The sequence below is a fragment of the Biomphalaria glabrata genome, chromosome 4 (assembly GCF_947242115.1).
Source record: "Biomphalaria glabrata chromosome 4, xgBioGlab47.1, whole genome shotgun sequence".
Classification (NCBI taxonomy): domain Eukaryota; kingdom Metazoa; phylum Mollusca; class Gastropoda; family Planorbidae; genus Biomphalaria; species Biomphalaria glabrata.
In genome coordinates, this window is record NC_074714.1 from 34,746,825 (window position 1) to 34,762,875 (window position 16,051).

Consider the following 16,051-nt stretch of genomic DNA (forward strand, 5'->3'; position numbering starts at 1 on the left):
TGCCTAAAGTGGTCTAAACAAATATCCAAAGATCATTTTTAAAAAAAAGCAACAACATGTCATTGAGAAATAAATGTTTTAATGAGTTAACAACATTTTACACTCAGTAATATTGGTTTGTCTAGTTAATTAAATTCAATCAGTGGAAGACTAAAAAAAAAAAAAAAAAACTTGCAAAATATAAATATGACTATTCTGTCAAATGTTGATACACAATCTTAGCACTAATTATAACTGTAACCATGAGATACAATAGAAATAACTTTCTTTTCCACTATATATATATATATATATATATATATATATATATATATATATATATATATATATATATATATATATATATATATATATATATATTTAAAAGACAACTTTGTATCCAATTAGAATGACTATAAAGTGAAAAAATCACCAGAACTGCTTATCACAACTGTACTAGCATCTCGTTCTGTATTATAATGTGGGCTAGTGGTTTACAAAACAATACCTTAAGGGCCTAGACATGAAAACATCACCAATTTCAATCAACAACCTTTTGGAATGGTGCATTTTTAAAAAGAAACAACCTTGATGTATTTTCTGAAACTCTTTTTGGATACATCTATCTTGTAAAACAATACATATAATCTGAAAAGTGCGAGAGCTATCCTAAACAAAAAAATTTATATTCTCAACGAATTTTTTTTTTTTTTACAATTTATCAGATGAAATTCTTGTTCTAATTAATAAATATTCCCCACAACTTGGAAGTGAAACTTAACAGATTTCATAACCCAACACAAATTACTTTGAATTATGAATTAACAGAATAAACATTTAAATCACAATTAATCATAATGAATAATTGTATAGCTTCCTTTCAGTACAGTACTGTTAGTTTAGAATTGTAACAAATAAAATTCAACTATTGATGAAAGAAAATGTACACAAATAAATGATTTGAGTCTAATACTGAAACAAAGTACATGCAGGATGGAAAAGAAAAAGCTACAAGACACAGAATTATTTGTTTTAAAGTTAAAAAAATAAAAGTCTCAAAAACTAAACCAAATACTTAATTAAAATTCTAAACCTTTTCTACATTTCAAAGCTTTAGATAAAAACAAGATAATGCTTAAGTTTCATCAGATAGTATTCAGCAGTCTTTAGCATTGGTTGAAATTAAACATAAAACAAATACTAACAAAGTAGATAATTAATATTTAATCTCTAAGCAACATGCATTAATAATTCAACCTACTTAAAATTTTCCCAAGATTTTTGTGTGTGTTATACCTTTATAATGAACAGGAAAATAACAGATAGTATGCAGACTCTATATAAGGATTTAATGACATAGCTACTAGAAGTAAGACTCAGTATATACTGATGAATACAATCAAAAAGCTAATAATAAAAATATCCACTTCACGTAAGCTTAAGCTAATAAGTTTTAGCCAGTCACAGCTAAATTTCCATTAAGATACATGAAGACATTTTATTGATGTCTAAAAAAAGTTATGACAATTATTTTTTAGCTTTAAGATACTGATTATTTTTTAAATTAAAATGTAATATCAAACAGTATTAATAAAATAACTATAGAAACTATTCTAAATGAATGTAAGTTATTGAAAAAAAAAAAAACTTTTACCAGACCACAAAAAAAACAATGTTGTTGCAGTCACTATTAATAATGTTATTAAGGTGAATGCTTTTGTTACAAAAAAATTTGCTATCAGAAAGAATGACCAAAGTTTGAAGAAAAATAATTAGAAAAAATGAGATCCATTAAACTTTAAAAAACAAATATACTTGCCATATTCTTTATATCATAATTACTTTGGTAAAGTATCTTGTATGAGGTGATTTTCGAATCAAAATGTACAGCCAATAATAAAGGTTCACAACTTTGCTAAAATAACACATGAAATTTGATGTAAATAAAGATTTTTAAAAAAGTGATCACTTAATTTTCAAAAATATTATTAAATAATGCTGTTTTTATTCACATTTTTTTTATTCTCTCTATTTTTCAAACTAGTTAATTAATCCTTTAAAAAGAACAACAATAATCTTTTGACACTGTATACTTAACAACAGAGTAAACAGAATCTAAAGTCAGATTTTCTAAAATTCACAACAATAAGGATAATACATTCAGACTGTAATTACCCAAAGTACCTCTAACTGCTTAATGCTCTTAGTAAGATGCATCAACATACACCCATTTGAAATAGGCAGACCTTACCAACTATGTCCACTAATGGTCTAAATCAAATTTCACAGCTGATTGGCATTGAAGTTATTTTCCCACTTGAAAAGAGCCAATTAATATTTACTTTTTTTTTGTTTTGTTTAAGATTTGTCTGACATGTAGCTTTACAAATCTTACCCACTATATATATATATTTAATATAAATATATACATGTACATTTTTGACAGTAGTGAACACTATTTAGCTAAATATGCTAATGACACGCACACACACACACAAATGTTACAGAGAAGTAAAACACAGCTTTAAAAACTCATGAAAATAGCACAACAGATAAAAAAAAATGAAATCTATAAAGATGGCACTATTCTTACTTTTGTTTTCCAACTATGATAAAAATTGTTTATTCAAAAAATATCAACAACAACAAAACAGCAATAACAACAAATCTCTAAACTTGTAATGTTTAGTAAATAAAAACAGTTTAAAAATTAAAAAAAAAACATATACAATATAAAGACATGGCAAAATGTCAACAAAATCATGTGTATTCTTTTGTTCAATATGTATCAATCAGGCTATTTATCATAGTCTTTATTATAAGTATTTTTAAATTACATTTTAAAAGACATGATGACTACTAACACATACAGACACATACAACAGCTCCATGTTTATCAGGTGAAATGTATGATTGAAACATAAATGTATATGTTTATAAATAATATTTATATCATAAATAACATTTTTTATAATACAAATGGCAGTAGATATGGCTTTAGCTCAAGCAGCTGAAAATTTTTTATAACAAACAAACAAAATTTTGTTTTTGGAAAAAAAAAAATGAACATTTTAAAAAGCCATTCAAGAAACAAAAAAAAAAAAAAAAAAAAAAGTTGTCATGGTATTGAGCAAATTTTAAAAGTTCAATGAAATTCTATTTTAAAAAATTACAAAACAACATAATCAATAAAAATTTACTTTTGTAAACGAAAAAATTAGATACAAAACATGTTGATTTTTAAGTCTTTTAAACTAACAACTAGCCAAAAGGTCTTTGATATGTCAGCTATTCAAATTCTAAAAATACTAAAACAATCACAAATTATGGAATGGAATTACTACAGAATAAAAACAAAAATAAGAAGAAAAAAAAAAGAAAGGCATTAAAATAGAAAAGAAAACATAAGACTAACCCAAAACATTTCAGCTCAACATGACATTCATAAAGACCTTAATAAAGTGTACACACAAAAATACATCAAACAATTATAAGCAGAATACACACAATATATGCCTCGTTGTAGAACCATGATTCATTAAAATTGAACAAGTTCTTTTAAACAATAGTAAAATCTGAAATCTTTATTGTACATAGAAAAACAATTTTTCATATACAGTAATATCAATGCTTTGGTTGATTTAGTTTTGATTAGGTTAAAAAATAAAATAAAGGGGCAGAGACAAGACAAAATATGCACATCTAAATTGTAAGCTTAAAATCAAATGAAGCAAATATCCTTCATTCAAGTTGTAAGTACATGAAATGGATCAATCGGAAAGAAACAACAATTGAGCATAAGGTTTAAATGTTCTTTCTGATGAACCATAACTTTTTTTTTTCAAATGGCTAAATTTTAACAAGAGTATACTGTATAAATAAATATGTTCAAAACATACTCATACAGACCAATTTAGAGTGGAAGAAAAATATTGTATGACAGCCCAGAAAAGAGAATTGAAGTCAATAATGTTAATTTCTAGTACGGGTAAGAACAAAAAAAATAAAAAGAATCTAAAGTGGCGTGTAAGTTTTCGACTTAATGGTTGACATGTAATGATGTTCTACAGAAGAATTTTAAACTATTAAATAATTAACTTTTTTTTTGTTTCCAAACTAAAATTGTTTTAAGCAATCCTAAAGGAAACATTCTGGTGATGTTCATATCATTCCATAGGTTATCTGTCAAAGAATGAGCTCTTGACAACACTCACAGGACTAAATCAATTCAAATAAGAGAGAGAAGAAAAAAGTGAACTTTACTTTGAAGGCTAAGGTAAGAAAGAAGTTGACTTCTGTGGTTGATGTAGATGTAGGTTATGTGAAATCAGCACTAGCCCTTCAAGAATGCTATCCTGAATAGCTATAGGCAGGACATTCAGATTTATTCATAATCTAAAATGTAAATAAAAGAAACATAAAATAACTTACTAAGAAATACTTCAGTGAGGGAAAGGTGTTTCAGTACATATATACACATTTCAATGCTGAGTTATAAAGTTTTCACTTTGGCCACACTGACCTGCATACAATGTCAATAATAAGAGAGATTGTAAAAAATCACAAGGTTTGAGCAAATAAACAAGCAAACAAAAAAGAAATCTTGAGATCTTGTCATCAATTTTAATTCTTAGTCTACTAAAAAAAAACCTTGCCCCAATGTTTACCCTTGTATAAAATAAAACTTGGCACACATGAATTCATACAAACTTTTTGAAAATAAAATTTCTAAAATGAAATTTTTTTAACTAAGGTTGTTCGAAGTAAAAAAAAAAGACTGCTTAAAAAAAAATTAAATTATCAAAAAAAAAAAAATAACTTAAAAAAAAGCACTAAGATCTGTAAACTGTAAGCAATGCAATTACTTCTTCTGCATGCCCTCACCAATAACAAATTAGTACATATTCTAACAATAAGTAAAAAAAAAATAAATAGCCTGGACTATTTAAATATTAATATGTTAGTAAAAAAAAATACTAATATATAATCATGTTTCAATGTATAAGAACAAATTTCAAGTCTACAGAAGATTCTTTTCAATGACTAGAGTTTCTGAAAATTATAAATAGTAAATGAGATAAAATAAATATTTAATGCCATTTTAAAAAATAATATTGTTTCACTAATAAACTACATATTTACATGTTTTGTTTATAAGTTTTTACCATAAGTAAAAAAAATATTTAGCATATTCATAATTGTTTAAATGGTACTTCTTTGAAGAAAACTATTGAAAAGTTTAGAAAAAAAAAACTATGTTTTTGGCAAATGTTAATATTTACTTGTCAGACAACTTCAATAATTTAGACTGAATGAAAGTAGCACATACTATATTTTGTCAAATACTTATAAATATTAAATATAAGTTACACACACTATATTTTTGTCATGCTGTCTCGTTATGTATAAGTTAAAATCAGAAGCAATTTAAGACTACTCTCTTTTATATATTAATATAATGAGATTTAGGCTCTTTACAATTAGTTCTAGACTGAAGCTGTGAAAAGCTTGAGCCATTATGTTGACTATTTACTCTAGCCAGTGTGTCATGAAGATACATGCTTCTGTTTTGACTGAAAAATGAAGGGTTGTACCCCACTGATGAATGCTGCATTGGAGATGACTGTACACTCTGCTGATTTTTATTAGTTGAGTATGGCAGCGCCGTGACTGTTTTTCGTCCGGGCGTCTCTCCTAAGCTAATGTACTGTGGAGAAGATGACCTGTACAGGTCAGAGTCACTCTGCTCTAAGCTCACCTTCTGAGCAGCAGGCCCGTTTACCACAACGGGCCCAAACTCATCTGCATCATAGGGCTCTTCCTGCTTTATGTCCAAGCCAAGGGTCAAGCCATATGTGGAAGATGGCTGGGACGCTTTCAAATTCAAATCACTTTGGTAGTGCTGAAAGTGAGTGGAGAAAGGCAATGAAGAGTCATCCCCAGAGCCAGAGGCCTCTGTGTCTATACTGTTGTCTGCTCTCATTAACCTTTGACTTTTTAGTTTTCTGCCTCCCCAGCTCTCCATCGGAATGTCTTTTCCTTCAGCACTGGCTGCCAGGGCTTCAATGTATTCCGCCTGCATCTGAATTTGCTCAAGGGTCATCTCCTTAGATGAGTCTCCTAAAGACATTCTAGAGTCATCATCATCATCAGACACTTCATCTTTCACTTCAGATTTGGATTTATGGTCAACAACAGGAAAAACAACTTCTGACTCTTCTAGAGTGGCCAGATCCCCTCTTAAGTGATCACGTAGCTTCTTTAAAGCTAAATAAAATGGCACCTTGTCTGCAGCTCGGGGGAGCTGAGCACATCTGGCACTTGATGAGGGCATGACAAAAAGAATCTATTTGATAAAAAAAAAAAAATAGACACAAGTAATTACTATTGAAGGAGAAAAATAATAAAAAAATTGTATGGAATCAACAAGTAATAAGTACATGATTGGAAGAAAACAACTTCAAGCTAACTACTTTTACTACATAAAGTGAAGTAGTTTTTCATTAAATTTTCCTATAAAAAGTCATAACTAAGAGAAGTGTTCAGAAAAAAAATAACAAAATATATTTACATATGTTTGGATCAAATGTATTTTTAATTAACACTTACTGTATCAGCTCCTTCAACCTTTTCTGGTTGCTTGCCTATATTGAAATGTTTGTTGCCACTGAAGACTTCATAAATGCCTTGAAATAATAGAAAATTAAATTATTATATCTAAAAGGAAAAAAAAAAGAATCGATGTAGGCGTACTTAGCTATTCTCATGATAAATGTACAAACACCTGGCTGGTAGATTACAAAAAAAAGTATAAGTAAAATTATTTTTTTGGTCAAAGCACCTTTTCCATTGAACACAGCTATCTTGGGTTTGTATAAAACAATTTTTTTTCTCAGTATTTCTGCTCCTTCTCGTATTTCATGTCTGCAAACAAAAACAAAAGTATATTTTTTAAATTTAATGTTCTAAAAACTAATAAACACTCGTCAGTTAAAATATATTTATAGATTTAAGTAATAGCATAAAAAAAAACATTTACAAAGCTGTCCCTCAGAATTAGCAATGAGTTTATATTAACAAATAAACTCTAAATTTTCTTTTTTTTTTTAAATATAAGATTAACTATACATGTAAACTATAAATGCTTCTCATATGATTTTTTTCCCATTTAATATAATATATTAAGAGAAGCCTTTTAAAAAACTATTATTTGAATCTATTGTTTAAAAATGAATCACTTTTTCAGATCAGCACTTCCTTTAGTTGTTCTGGCGCAAATGTTTGTGAAACCAATTCCATAATTGAGCAGTTTGTAGTCATCATAAGCATTCATTGGCTCTGGTATTAACCCAGCCAGATATAAACATTTCCCTGAGAAAAAACAACAATTTATTACATACAAAACAATATTAGTACATAAACATGATAACAAGACAAACATACTGTAGAGAATTTGTGTAAAGTCACTTATGCGTATATAAGAAGTTAATTTGATTTTGTAATATAAAGTAAAGTCTTCTCACAGATCACTGATATGTGAGATGATGCTGGACAGAACAGATGATAATAGGGTTAGGGGCACAGTGAGAAAGTATACTGCCAGGCTGAGACAACATTAACTTATAGACTGAATGTTAGGAGCTAGGGTATTTTGATAATGCATGGATGCAAGCAACAGAGACCCATTTTGCCTTCAAGGGTGGTCGGCAACCCCAAAAAACCTGCAAGCATGATGCCTCTTATATCTTCACTTCACGACATAAATAAAACATTTACCACTATATATATAGGGAGATCTAGACATACAATAGTCATAGTCTCTGAGTCTAAGTCTAGACTTTAAGGAATAGAGTGTCAATAGAGCTACTAGTTAACTAGATATTAGATTTTCTCTAGGTTCTAGATTTAGGTCTAGACTAGACCTAAATCCAAATTAATCTACTCTAGATTTAGTTCTAGATCTTGAAGTTAGATCTAGACACTAATCTAGTAATGCTAGATGATAGAAGTCTAGCCCTAGCTAGAATCATCTACTAGATCTAAAATCTAAAGTGACTAAAGTCTTGCCTTTTTTTTAAATAAGTTTTTTATTATTAGATCTAGAATCTAGATTTTATTAGATCTAGACACTTTAGTCTTTACTAGTAGAATATTATATCTGATAATAGATTATAATAATAGATACGATCTACTTTTGATCTATGCTGCTTAGGTTTCTGCCCAGGTGGACTAGACCTAATCAGGCTAGCCGCTAGTGGTAGAGTGTAAGTGTAAGATTCTAACTAATCAGTAACTAATCATTCTAATTATCTAGATCTAATAGTTAATACTCATTGATATCGATCTATCATTATCATCTACTGAGATGATCTAGACTATTCTAGACTATACCACTATACCAGGCAAGAATATATATATATATAGGCCATATTATTATTAAATAAGTTTTATAACTATCATTATTCATACGGTAATGATACGGTAAAACTAATTAGAAATTTCACATTTTCGGGTAAATACGTTCAACTTCTAAAATCATTTTAAAATGTAGAAATAGATCTAGAATCTAGATCTCTAAACTAGATCTAGCCTCTAGGTCTGGTTTCAATTTTTATGCCAGCAGATCAAACTTATTAGAATTAGATCTACTTATTAAATTAAGCGTCTCAGGCCGGGGCCATACGGATTTGTTTCTAACTTTTGTTTACGTTTTTGATACAAAGCAAAAGTTCGGAAACAGCGCATGCGTCGTAACTTAAGAATTGTAATTTCCTGTCTTTCTTTGAATTCGACTTATTAAGTTTTAGTTTGAAAGATCAAAACGTGAATGTGAAAAAAAAAAAAAAAGTCCGATGCCGAGCCGGCAATCAGTCCGACTGGCTTTGCCGGCAAGCTTTTTTTTTACTTCAATTTTGCCGGCATGCCGGCTATAGCCGGCGATCTTGCATCCATGTGATAATGGTGGGTCAGTTAACTCTTTCTCTCCGTAATTATTTTCCACGTTCTGATGGAATTATTCATTTTGCTGGTTTGTGTTTCACTCCCCTATTATGATTTAGCTTCAATAACTTTTTTGTATGTAATCAGGAAATGTTATATAATTATATAACACAAACTAAAGTTTATAAAACCAAAAATTGAATTTAATTTAATGGGGTCAAATCAACGTAGGTAGGAAAGAAAGAGTTAAACATGACAAGTTTAATAGGTGTGGACACACATGGGTTTAATCCAATGGGATATATTATAAAGACTTTTCAGTAGAACAGACACTCTGAGTAGCACATGTTAGTTGCGTTGGAACACATCATTGACTCCAGATGAACATTCGAGATCGTTGTCTATGTAGTGATTTGTGATGGCACGGGGTAAGACAATCAAAAAGTTACAGTTAATGTTATTATTTGAACATTATGAAAAATATAATTATCAATAATTAACAGTGCATTTCATTTATTTATGAGTTTTTGTAATTAATTAACATTGATTAATGTTTGTATAAAGTGATCATCAATAATAGGAGTTATGAAAACAGTCAAAATAACATCAATAGACTGTAGACAGTGGTTTATGTGTGCAAAGGAGACAATGGTCAGGTGACTCAAAACATTACACGAGAGTGATACTTTAGAACAGAGCACTCTACTCAAAACAATATACCAATATATGAGAGTGATATTTTTGAATGAGCAAAAGGAAGAAACCGACAACTACTTACAAAAATGATTACCAGGACCAGCATAATGATGACCAACATATGCTGCAAACAAGCCCGGATTTATCCCAATCTGAAATAAGGCATCAAGTTGTTTTTTTTTTTAATTCTTGTGTGGGAATGGAAAAGTACAAAAGTTAATTTCAGCAAGACATTAGAAAAATGGATTTCTTAAAAAAAAAAATGTGGTTGTTAACTTACTCCTAATTAAAATGGAATGAAATTATAAATTTTAAAAAGAAAATCATTAATAGAAATAATCACTCAAAAGCCACTGGCAAGGTTAGTTTTTCTTAGATTTGTTAAAGTAAATTTGACAACTAATAATCTGACAGGGTAAGTTTTTGTAAGCATTAACTTTTTAAAAATCTTTCTCTCAATAAACGTATGCTGAAATTTAGTTCTAAAACAAAATTAAAGGATTATATAAAACTGAAAACTATAAAGTAAAACAGAGTTAATAATTACAATGAGTATATCTAGATTGGGTGCCAGGTGGTCAGGTAATAGCTTTAACAGAACTTCTTCCTCTGGTGTTCCATTAAACCTGTCTCTTTTCTTCTTCACAACATTCAGGTGATCTGTTACTGTTTCTTGCTTGATCTTTTTCTCACCTGGTTTACCTTCAATTTCCCTAAAACAAAGAGATTAAAAACTAATTTTTAGAGCTCTGATCATGAGACTCAGTAGCAGGACATTACTAAGTAATTTTGATTAACCCATTTAATCCTATAGTGACCAAATATAGTCACTCTCTCCAATTCAATCCAGGTATGTCTGAAAACGTCCAAGCAGGACTTATCAAAAAACTACTATAAAGTAATGTATAAAGAATAATCCACAACTATAAAAAAAACAAAGGAAAAATCTCTACAGGCCTTCAAAATTGCTATTAAAGAGACTAAACAAATTGCTAGACAGTGTGCTAATAGCTTTTAAAGGGATACCTGCAACAGAATACAAGTAAGTCTGTCCTTAGAAAATAGTAATGCTCTGTTTGATGGGATAAAAAATGACCCTGGGTTCTACAGTGTCTAAACCAGCCTCTCTTCAATCAAAATCTGGGAAAAAAATACAGCTCAAACCAAGCAGCTATAATGATGGCCAGAACACTAGCTCAACATCTATGCCACATAAAATACAGTATACAATTTCGCCCTGGCCTCTCTACCAGATCTTCCAGTATTGGAATGCCTAAATAATTTGCCAAGGCTACTTGTTTAAAAAAAAAAAAAAAGAGCTGTAAAAAACACACATTTGTCTCTTACATTGGTTTAAAAACAACAACTATAAAATGAGGAACACCTCTGGACTTTGATCCATGTTTTATAAAATTACGCATTTTCATGATTATTTTTATGATTTTTTAAGTATGTCAAAATGTCAGTTAAAAAAAAAGGAACAAACCCTTCTTCTCTGACTTTTTTGGGTCTGCCACGCTTTTTGGGCTCTTTAGAAACAGACTGCAGTGCTCCATTTGAAGATTGGGAATAATTATCATCTTCAGCTTCAACCTTAAACTGACTAGCTAGGATTTCAGGATTGTAGCTGAAAATAAAAATTTAAAAAATGTCCCTACATGTTTCATACAAATGTCTTTAATGATTATTTAAGAAGATGGATAAAACTATGTGATATCAACGTAACACAATACACAAGGGACATTATAAAGAAGGATTGGACATGAATCAGTTCATAAGAGCTGAAAGTTTATTCAATAAAAGTGAGAAACAGTTCAATTATTAACCATGAAGAAAAACCTTCACTTAAAAGTGCACTCTGGAAAATCCTGAAATTCAGTTTCAAAACTATAATGAACTATTTTTGGCACCATAATAAAATTTTCCCAACTTTTTTATCATGTCAAATGCTTTTTGTAACATTTCTTTAAAAAAAAAAAACTATTCATCAAAATCAATGTTTCAATGGCTGCCTGGTCTGCGCTCTAAATTGTCGTTCAATAGTCTCAGTCACAGGTTCAATCCCTGCCCACTGCCAGGATTATGTAATAATCTTTAAATCTGAAGGAAAATCCAAAGCATTATTAAAAAGTCTGTGTGACTACGTCAAGATCTTTGTGACTATGTTTAAGTCTGTATGACTACATTCACGCTTGTGTGGCATACCCAGAGTCTTTGTGGCTTATTGAATGAACATTTTTGTTGTATTGTGTTTTAATGTTTTATAATCATGTCATTTAGATATTTTTCTAAAAATATATTATAATTTTAGGAGGGGCGAGATGTCACAGGTGAATGTGTGTATGTATGTATAATCTATTTTTACAAAGGAGCGAATCACCGGAAGTGAGTTAGTTGTCAAAAGTAGAGAGTGCATTGTGTGATATGCCAAGAAGTTGATTAAAAGTTTATGTATATTTATCTATTTGTTTAGTTGTTTTATTCAATGATTACAGCGGAACCTCAGGACACCTAGACGCATCAAGAAGGTAGTTGTTCAATTACATCAAGAAGTTGTGTCAAAAATTTAAAAAATATTCTCAGAAAAACAACATACATTCTAAATAGATTTGGGTTAAAGAGAGAGAAAGTAAAAACTTACTAAGGAGAAACAGACATCTGAGCATTGCTATTCCATTGATAATCCTGATAATCAGAGCTGGCATCCCAGGGTTCTTGTTTAATCTGATTCATACTTTCTCTGTATGATAAGGTTACATGGTAGTGTATAATTTACATAATAATTAATATTTTACACTTTTTTAGAATGTTACGACAAAAAGTTATTAAAAGATTTTTTAATTAGACTAATCATTATTTAGATTCTACTAAATGTCTTTATAGTCAGTGGTAGTGAATGCAATGGCCAGTGTTCAGCTAATCTGAAGAAGGAAAAGACAAATCCAGACTAGATTCTACAGAGGTCTACTTTTAGAAAAATAGATTTAATGTAATTTACTATATCCCCCAAGATCATACTAGAGTCTATAACTGTCGTCATCATTAAATGAAAATATGACTGTCTATTAGAGTAATCAGTAAATCTAACACTAATTTATTTTAACTAAGTCTAAAGCAAAGGAGCCAAAGGTAAACTGGTGTTGAAAAGGAAAGGTGAAGATTAAAGAGAATTTACATTAAGTTTCAGAAGACGATTAGATCCAACATTAAATTGCATTGTTAAGTGATTGATACATTATCCATTGACCATGATTATTATGATAGGTCATTACTGAGTCCATAGATGATACTCAGCATCAGGGCCGGTCCTAACAGTTGCAAGGCCCTATGCAAAACTGATTGCGCAGGGCCTAGTCTGGGTGGGAATAAGCATAATAAGTGAAAATTAAGATTTTGTATTAGAAAAAAAAATCGACTTTGAATTTTATTCTTCTTTACTAAGTACAAAATTGCGATCAAATTAACTTAACTTTACTTTACGAACCTTGCAATCTATGACATATTTATATGTCAGTGACTATAAAAGTAAATAAAGTATTGGAACTTCTGATTAAGGTGAAAATTCGTCCGATTATTACATTTTATTAAATGAAAGTTGACAATGATTTTTTTCTTTTATCGCGCATAGGATTGGAGTTTTCCGCAATGAATGAAACCCACAAATGACAATTTAGTCTATTTTTCAGGAGATTTTAATAAATTCAAAAGATTTCCAGGAATTTTTCATATATATTTTGCAATTTAATGATTACACCTAGAATTAGCGTGGGGCTTATGAAAGCGCTGGGCCCACTGCGACCGCATAGGTTGCAGTGGCCTAAGACCAGCCCTACTCAGCATATAGTAAAAGTTAATTTCCCCTTTCAGACCTTGTGGTCTATACAGCAGATGATGTAAAGGTCATCTGTTTTTGTTGCCTAAGGTTAACGAGGGTGTCATAAGGGCAGCACAACCACCTTTACTTTACCCCAACTAATGTCTAGATTCTAAATCTAGATATCTAATCTAGATCTATCATTATGATTAATCTATCTAGATCTAGATTAGATCTTGAATCTTCTACTCTGTTAGCTACTAGTACTACAGTACTAGTTACTAGTACTAGATCTATATAACTATAACTTATAACTTCTAGATCTAGATCTATATTTCATAATTTTCATATATATTACTATCTAGATTATTTTGAATCTAGAGTAGTCTTCTACAGTTTCTCGATTCTAGATTTATAATAGATTCTATAAAATTAAATCGATCTACTACAGTCAGTCTACACTACTACTGCAGTGACACTAGATTTGACTAGATTTCACTAGATCACTTTCTAGTAGTTTCTAGATAGATCTAGTCTAGATTCTAGAGGTTTATGCTATTCGAACACTTATAGGCCAAAATATCAAAGTTTGACTTTGAGATCGCATTATATGATAATGGTTTGACATAGAAAAGAAAATGAAGTATCAAAATCTTATTTAGTTTAAGGAGAATAAGGATGACTACTTATATTTGTGCCCCACCCTATATTTTTTATTATATTTAAGACCAAAGAGGTCATGTATTTTCATTTAATAAAAAAAAAAAATTGTCACACATTATTTGATTCCAAACATCAAAATTTATTTCAAACAGTCTCTATATTTTGGCATCAATAAACTCAGATTTTAATTCTATATTGATATTAATTAAATTTTAAGATCCCAAGGCATAGCCCCTCACATGAAATCATAAAGATGTTTTCAAATTATGCATAAATACCAACACAAAAAATAAAAATATGAACACACTTATTGTGACTTATTCTACCAAAATTAGGTCACTGGGATAGTGACTTCTACATCGACTTTTAGACTTATTTTATGTTTGCATGATTAGATGTGTGTTGAATGTTTATGTTTTTTGTTTATTAATTTAATAAATTTCTAATACAGATGATCTTTTGTAGTGTAGTACAGGTAGTACAGGCTAGAATGGCCATTCTTGCCTAATACTAGAATACTAGATAGATCTAGGCTAGGACTAGATCTAGATTAGTAGTAAGTAAATAGTAGTACTAGTAGAATAGTAGAGATACATTACAATGTCAATGATACAATCAACAATGTATAGATCTAGAGATGATTTCAATGATTGATAATCATTTAATCATCATGATTGATGAAAGTATTACTACTATTAAATTATTATTTTATTTAGAAATAGAATCTACTCATCTAATTTATAATTCTAAATATAATTATATAATTATAGTTACAGTATTACTGTATTAGTATAGCCAGTATAGGCATAGCGGCATAGGCTATATCTATATCAGTATGCAGAGTATAAGGATAGATGATAGAGTAGATTAGTAGACTCTAGATTAATTAATAGTAAACTATAATTATAGTTTTTATAGTAACTTATTATGTCATATATGTCTTATACTACTTATAGTTATAGTATTAATTAATTAATTTAATAGTATTATTAATACTAGTATTACTAGACTCTACTGTCTAGAATCTAGCTAGATTAGATAGTAGTGTTTACTACTATAGTCTTTTGTAGTCTAGTACTTACTTACTACTTTACTTAGTTAACTTAGTCGTCTTAGTTAACTTAGTACTAGTCTAAGAATACTACAGTAATTTACTAATTACAGTAATGTAACAGTAGACTTGAGTAGAATCTAGAACTAAGAATCTAGATTCTAGATCACAGTCACAGACAGTGTTTAGTGTACTTTAAGTAACTCTAGTATTTCGCTTCAAAGACAAAGTATTAGTAAAGTATAATATAGATTTTATTATTTTATTAGATCTAGATCCTAAATTTCTAGATATGCCTATTTCACTTACTTTAGCTCTGGTCGACAAGTAGTCAACCTAAAAAAAAAATTAGCCTATGGCTTAGTATGGGACTGTAAACTGCAATCTGTTTGACTCTCTTTGTGCAGTGTTTATAATTTTTGCAGGACTTCCTTTCATTCTGTAACATCAACAATTATTGGATGCAGTTAACACAATGAACCAATCATGTTGCAACGGAAAGAGCCTTGACCCTAATAGCAATTATAAACGATAAACTGAAATTTAAAATACATGAAAAATCAACATTTATAGTCTACTTATAAACAAACCCCCAGCCCAATGTCTGTTCTCTATAATACTCTACATTCTACATCGAGACTAGTGACTAGTATAATCTAGAGGTTAGGGTTCTAGATTGACCATGGTCATGAATTGGACTATATCTAATCTAGATCTATCTAGACAAACTAGTCTGAGTCTCTAGATCTTAACTAAAAATCTAGATCTTTTATACAATAATACGTAACGTTTATGATTTTACATTATTTATAACATTAAACATACTAGACTAACTTTGACTAAGACTAATTTTAACTTTAGTAATTAGAGGCCGACATTTTTTATGTTTGAATTTGTGTATCCGAAAA

General features: G+C 29.5%; 1 protein-coding gene across 1 annotated transcript; it reads right to left on the reverse strand.

The window, feature by feature from the left end:
- Positions 1 to 62: 62 nt before the first annotated feature.
- On the reverse strand, positions 63 to 15,640 carry LOC106070853 (G/T mismatch-specific thymine DNA glycosylase-like). The gene is made up of 9 exons (XM_056027317.1): positions 15,453 to 15,640; positions 12,257 to 12,355; positions 11,102 to 11,242; positions 10,163 to 10,328; positions 9,698 to 9,767; positions 7,218 to 7,350; positions 6,821 to 6,903; positions 6,589 to 6,665; positions 63 to 6,325 (listed from the first exon to the last, which is right to left on the reverse strand). Exons 2-9 carry the CDS (start codon positions 12,346 to 12,348, stop codon positions 5,423 to 5,425), a joined length of 1,665 nt encoding a protein of 554 aa, XP_055883292.1. The 5' UTR covers positions 12,349 to 12,355; positions 15,453 to 15,640; the 3' UTR covers positions 63 to 5,422.
- Positions 15,641 to 16,051: the final 411 nt, after the last annotated feature.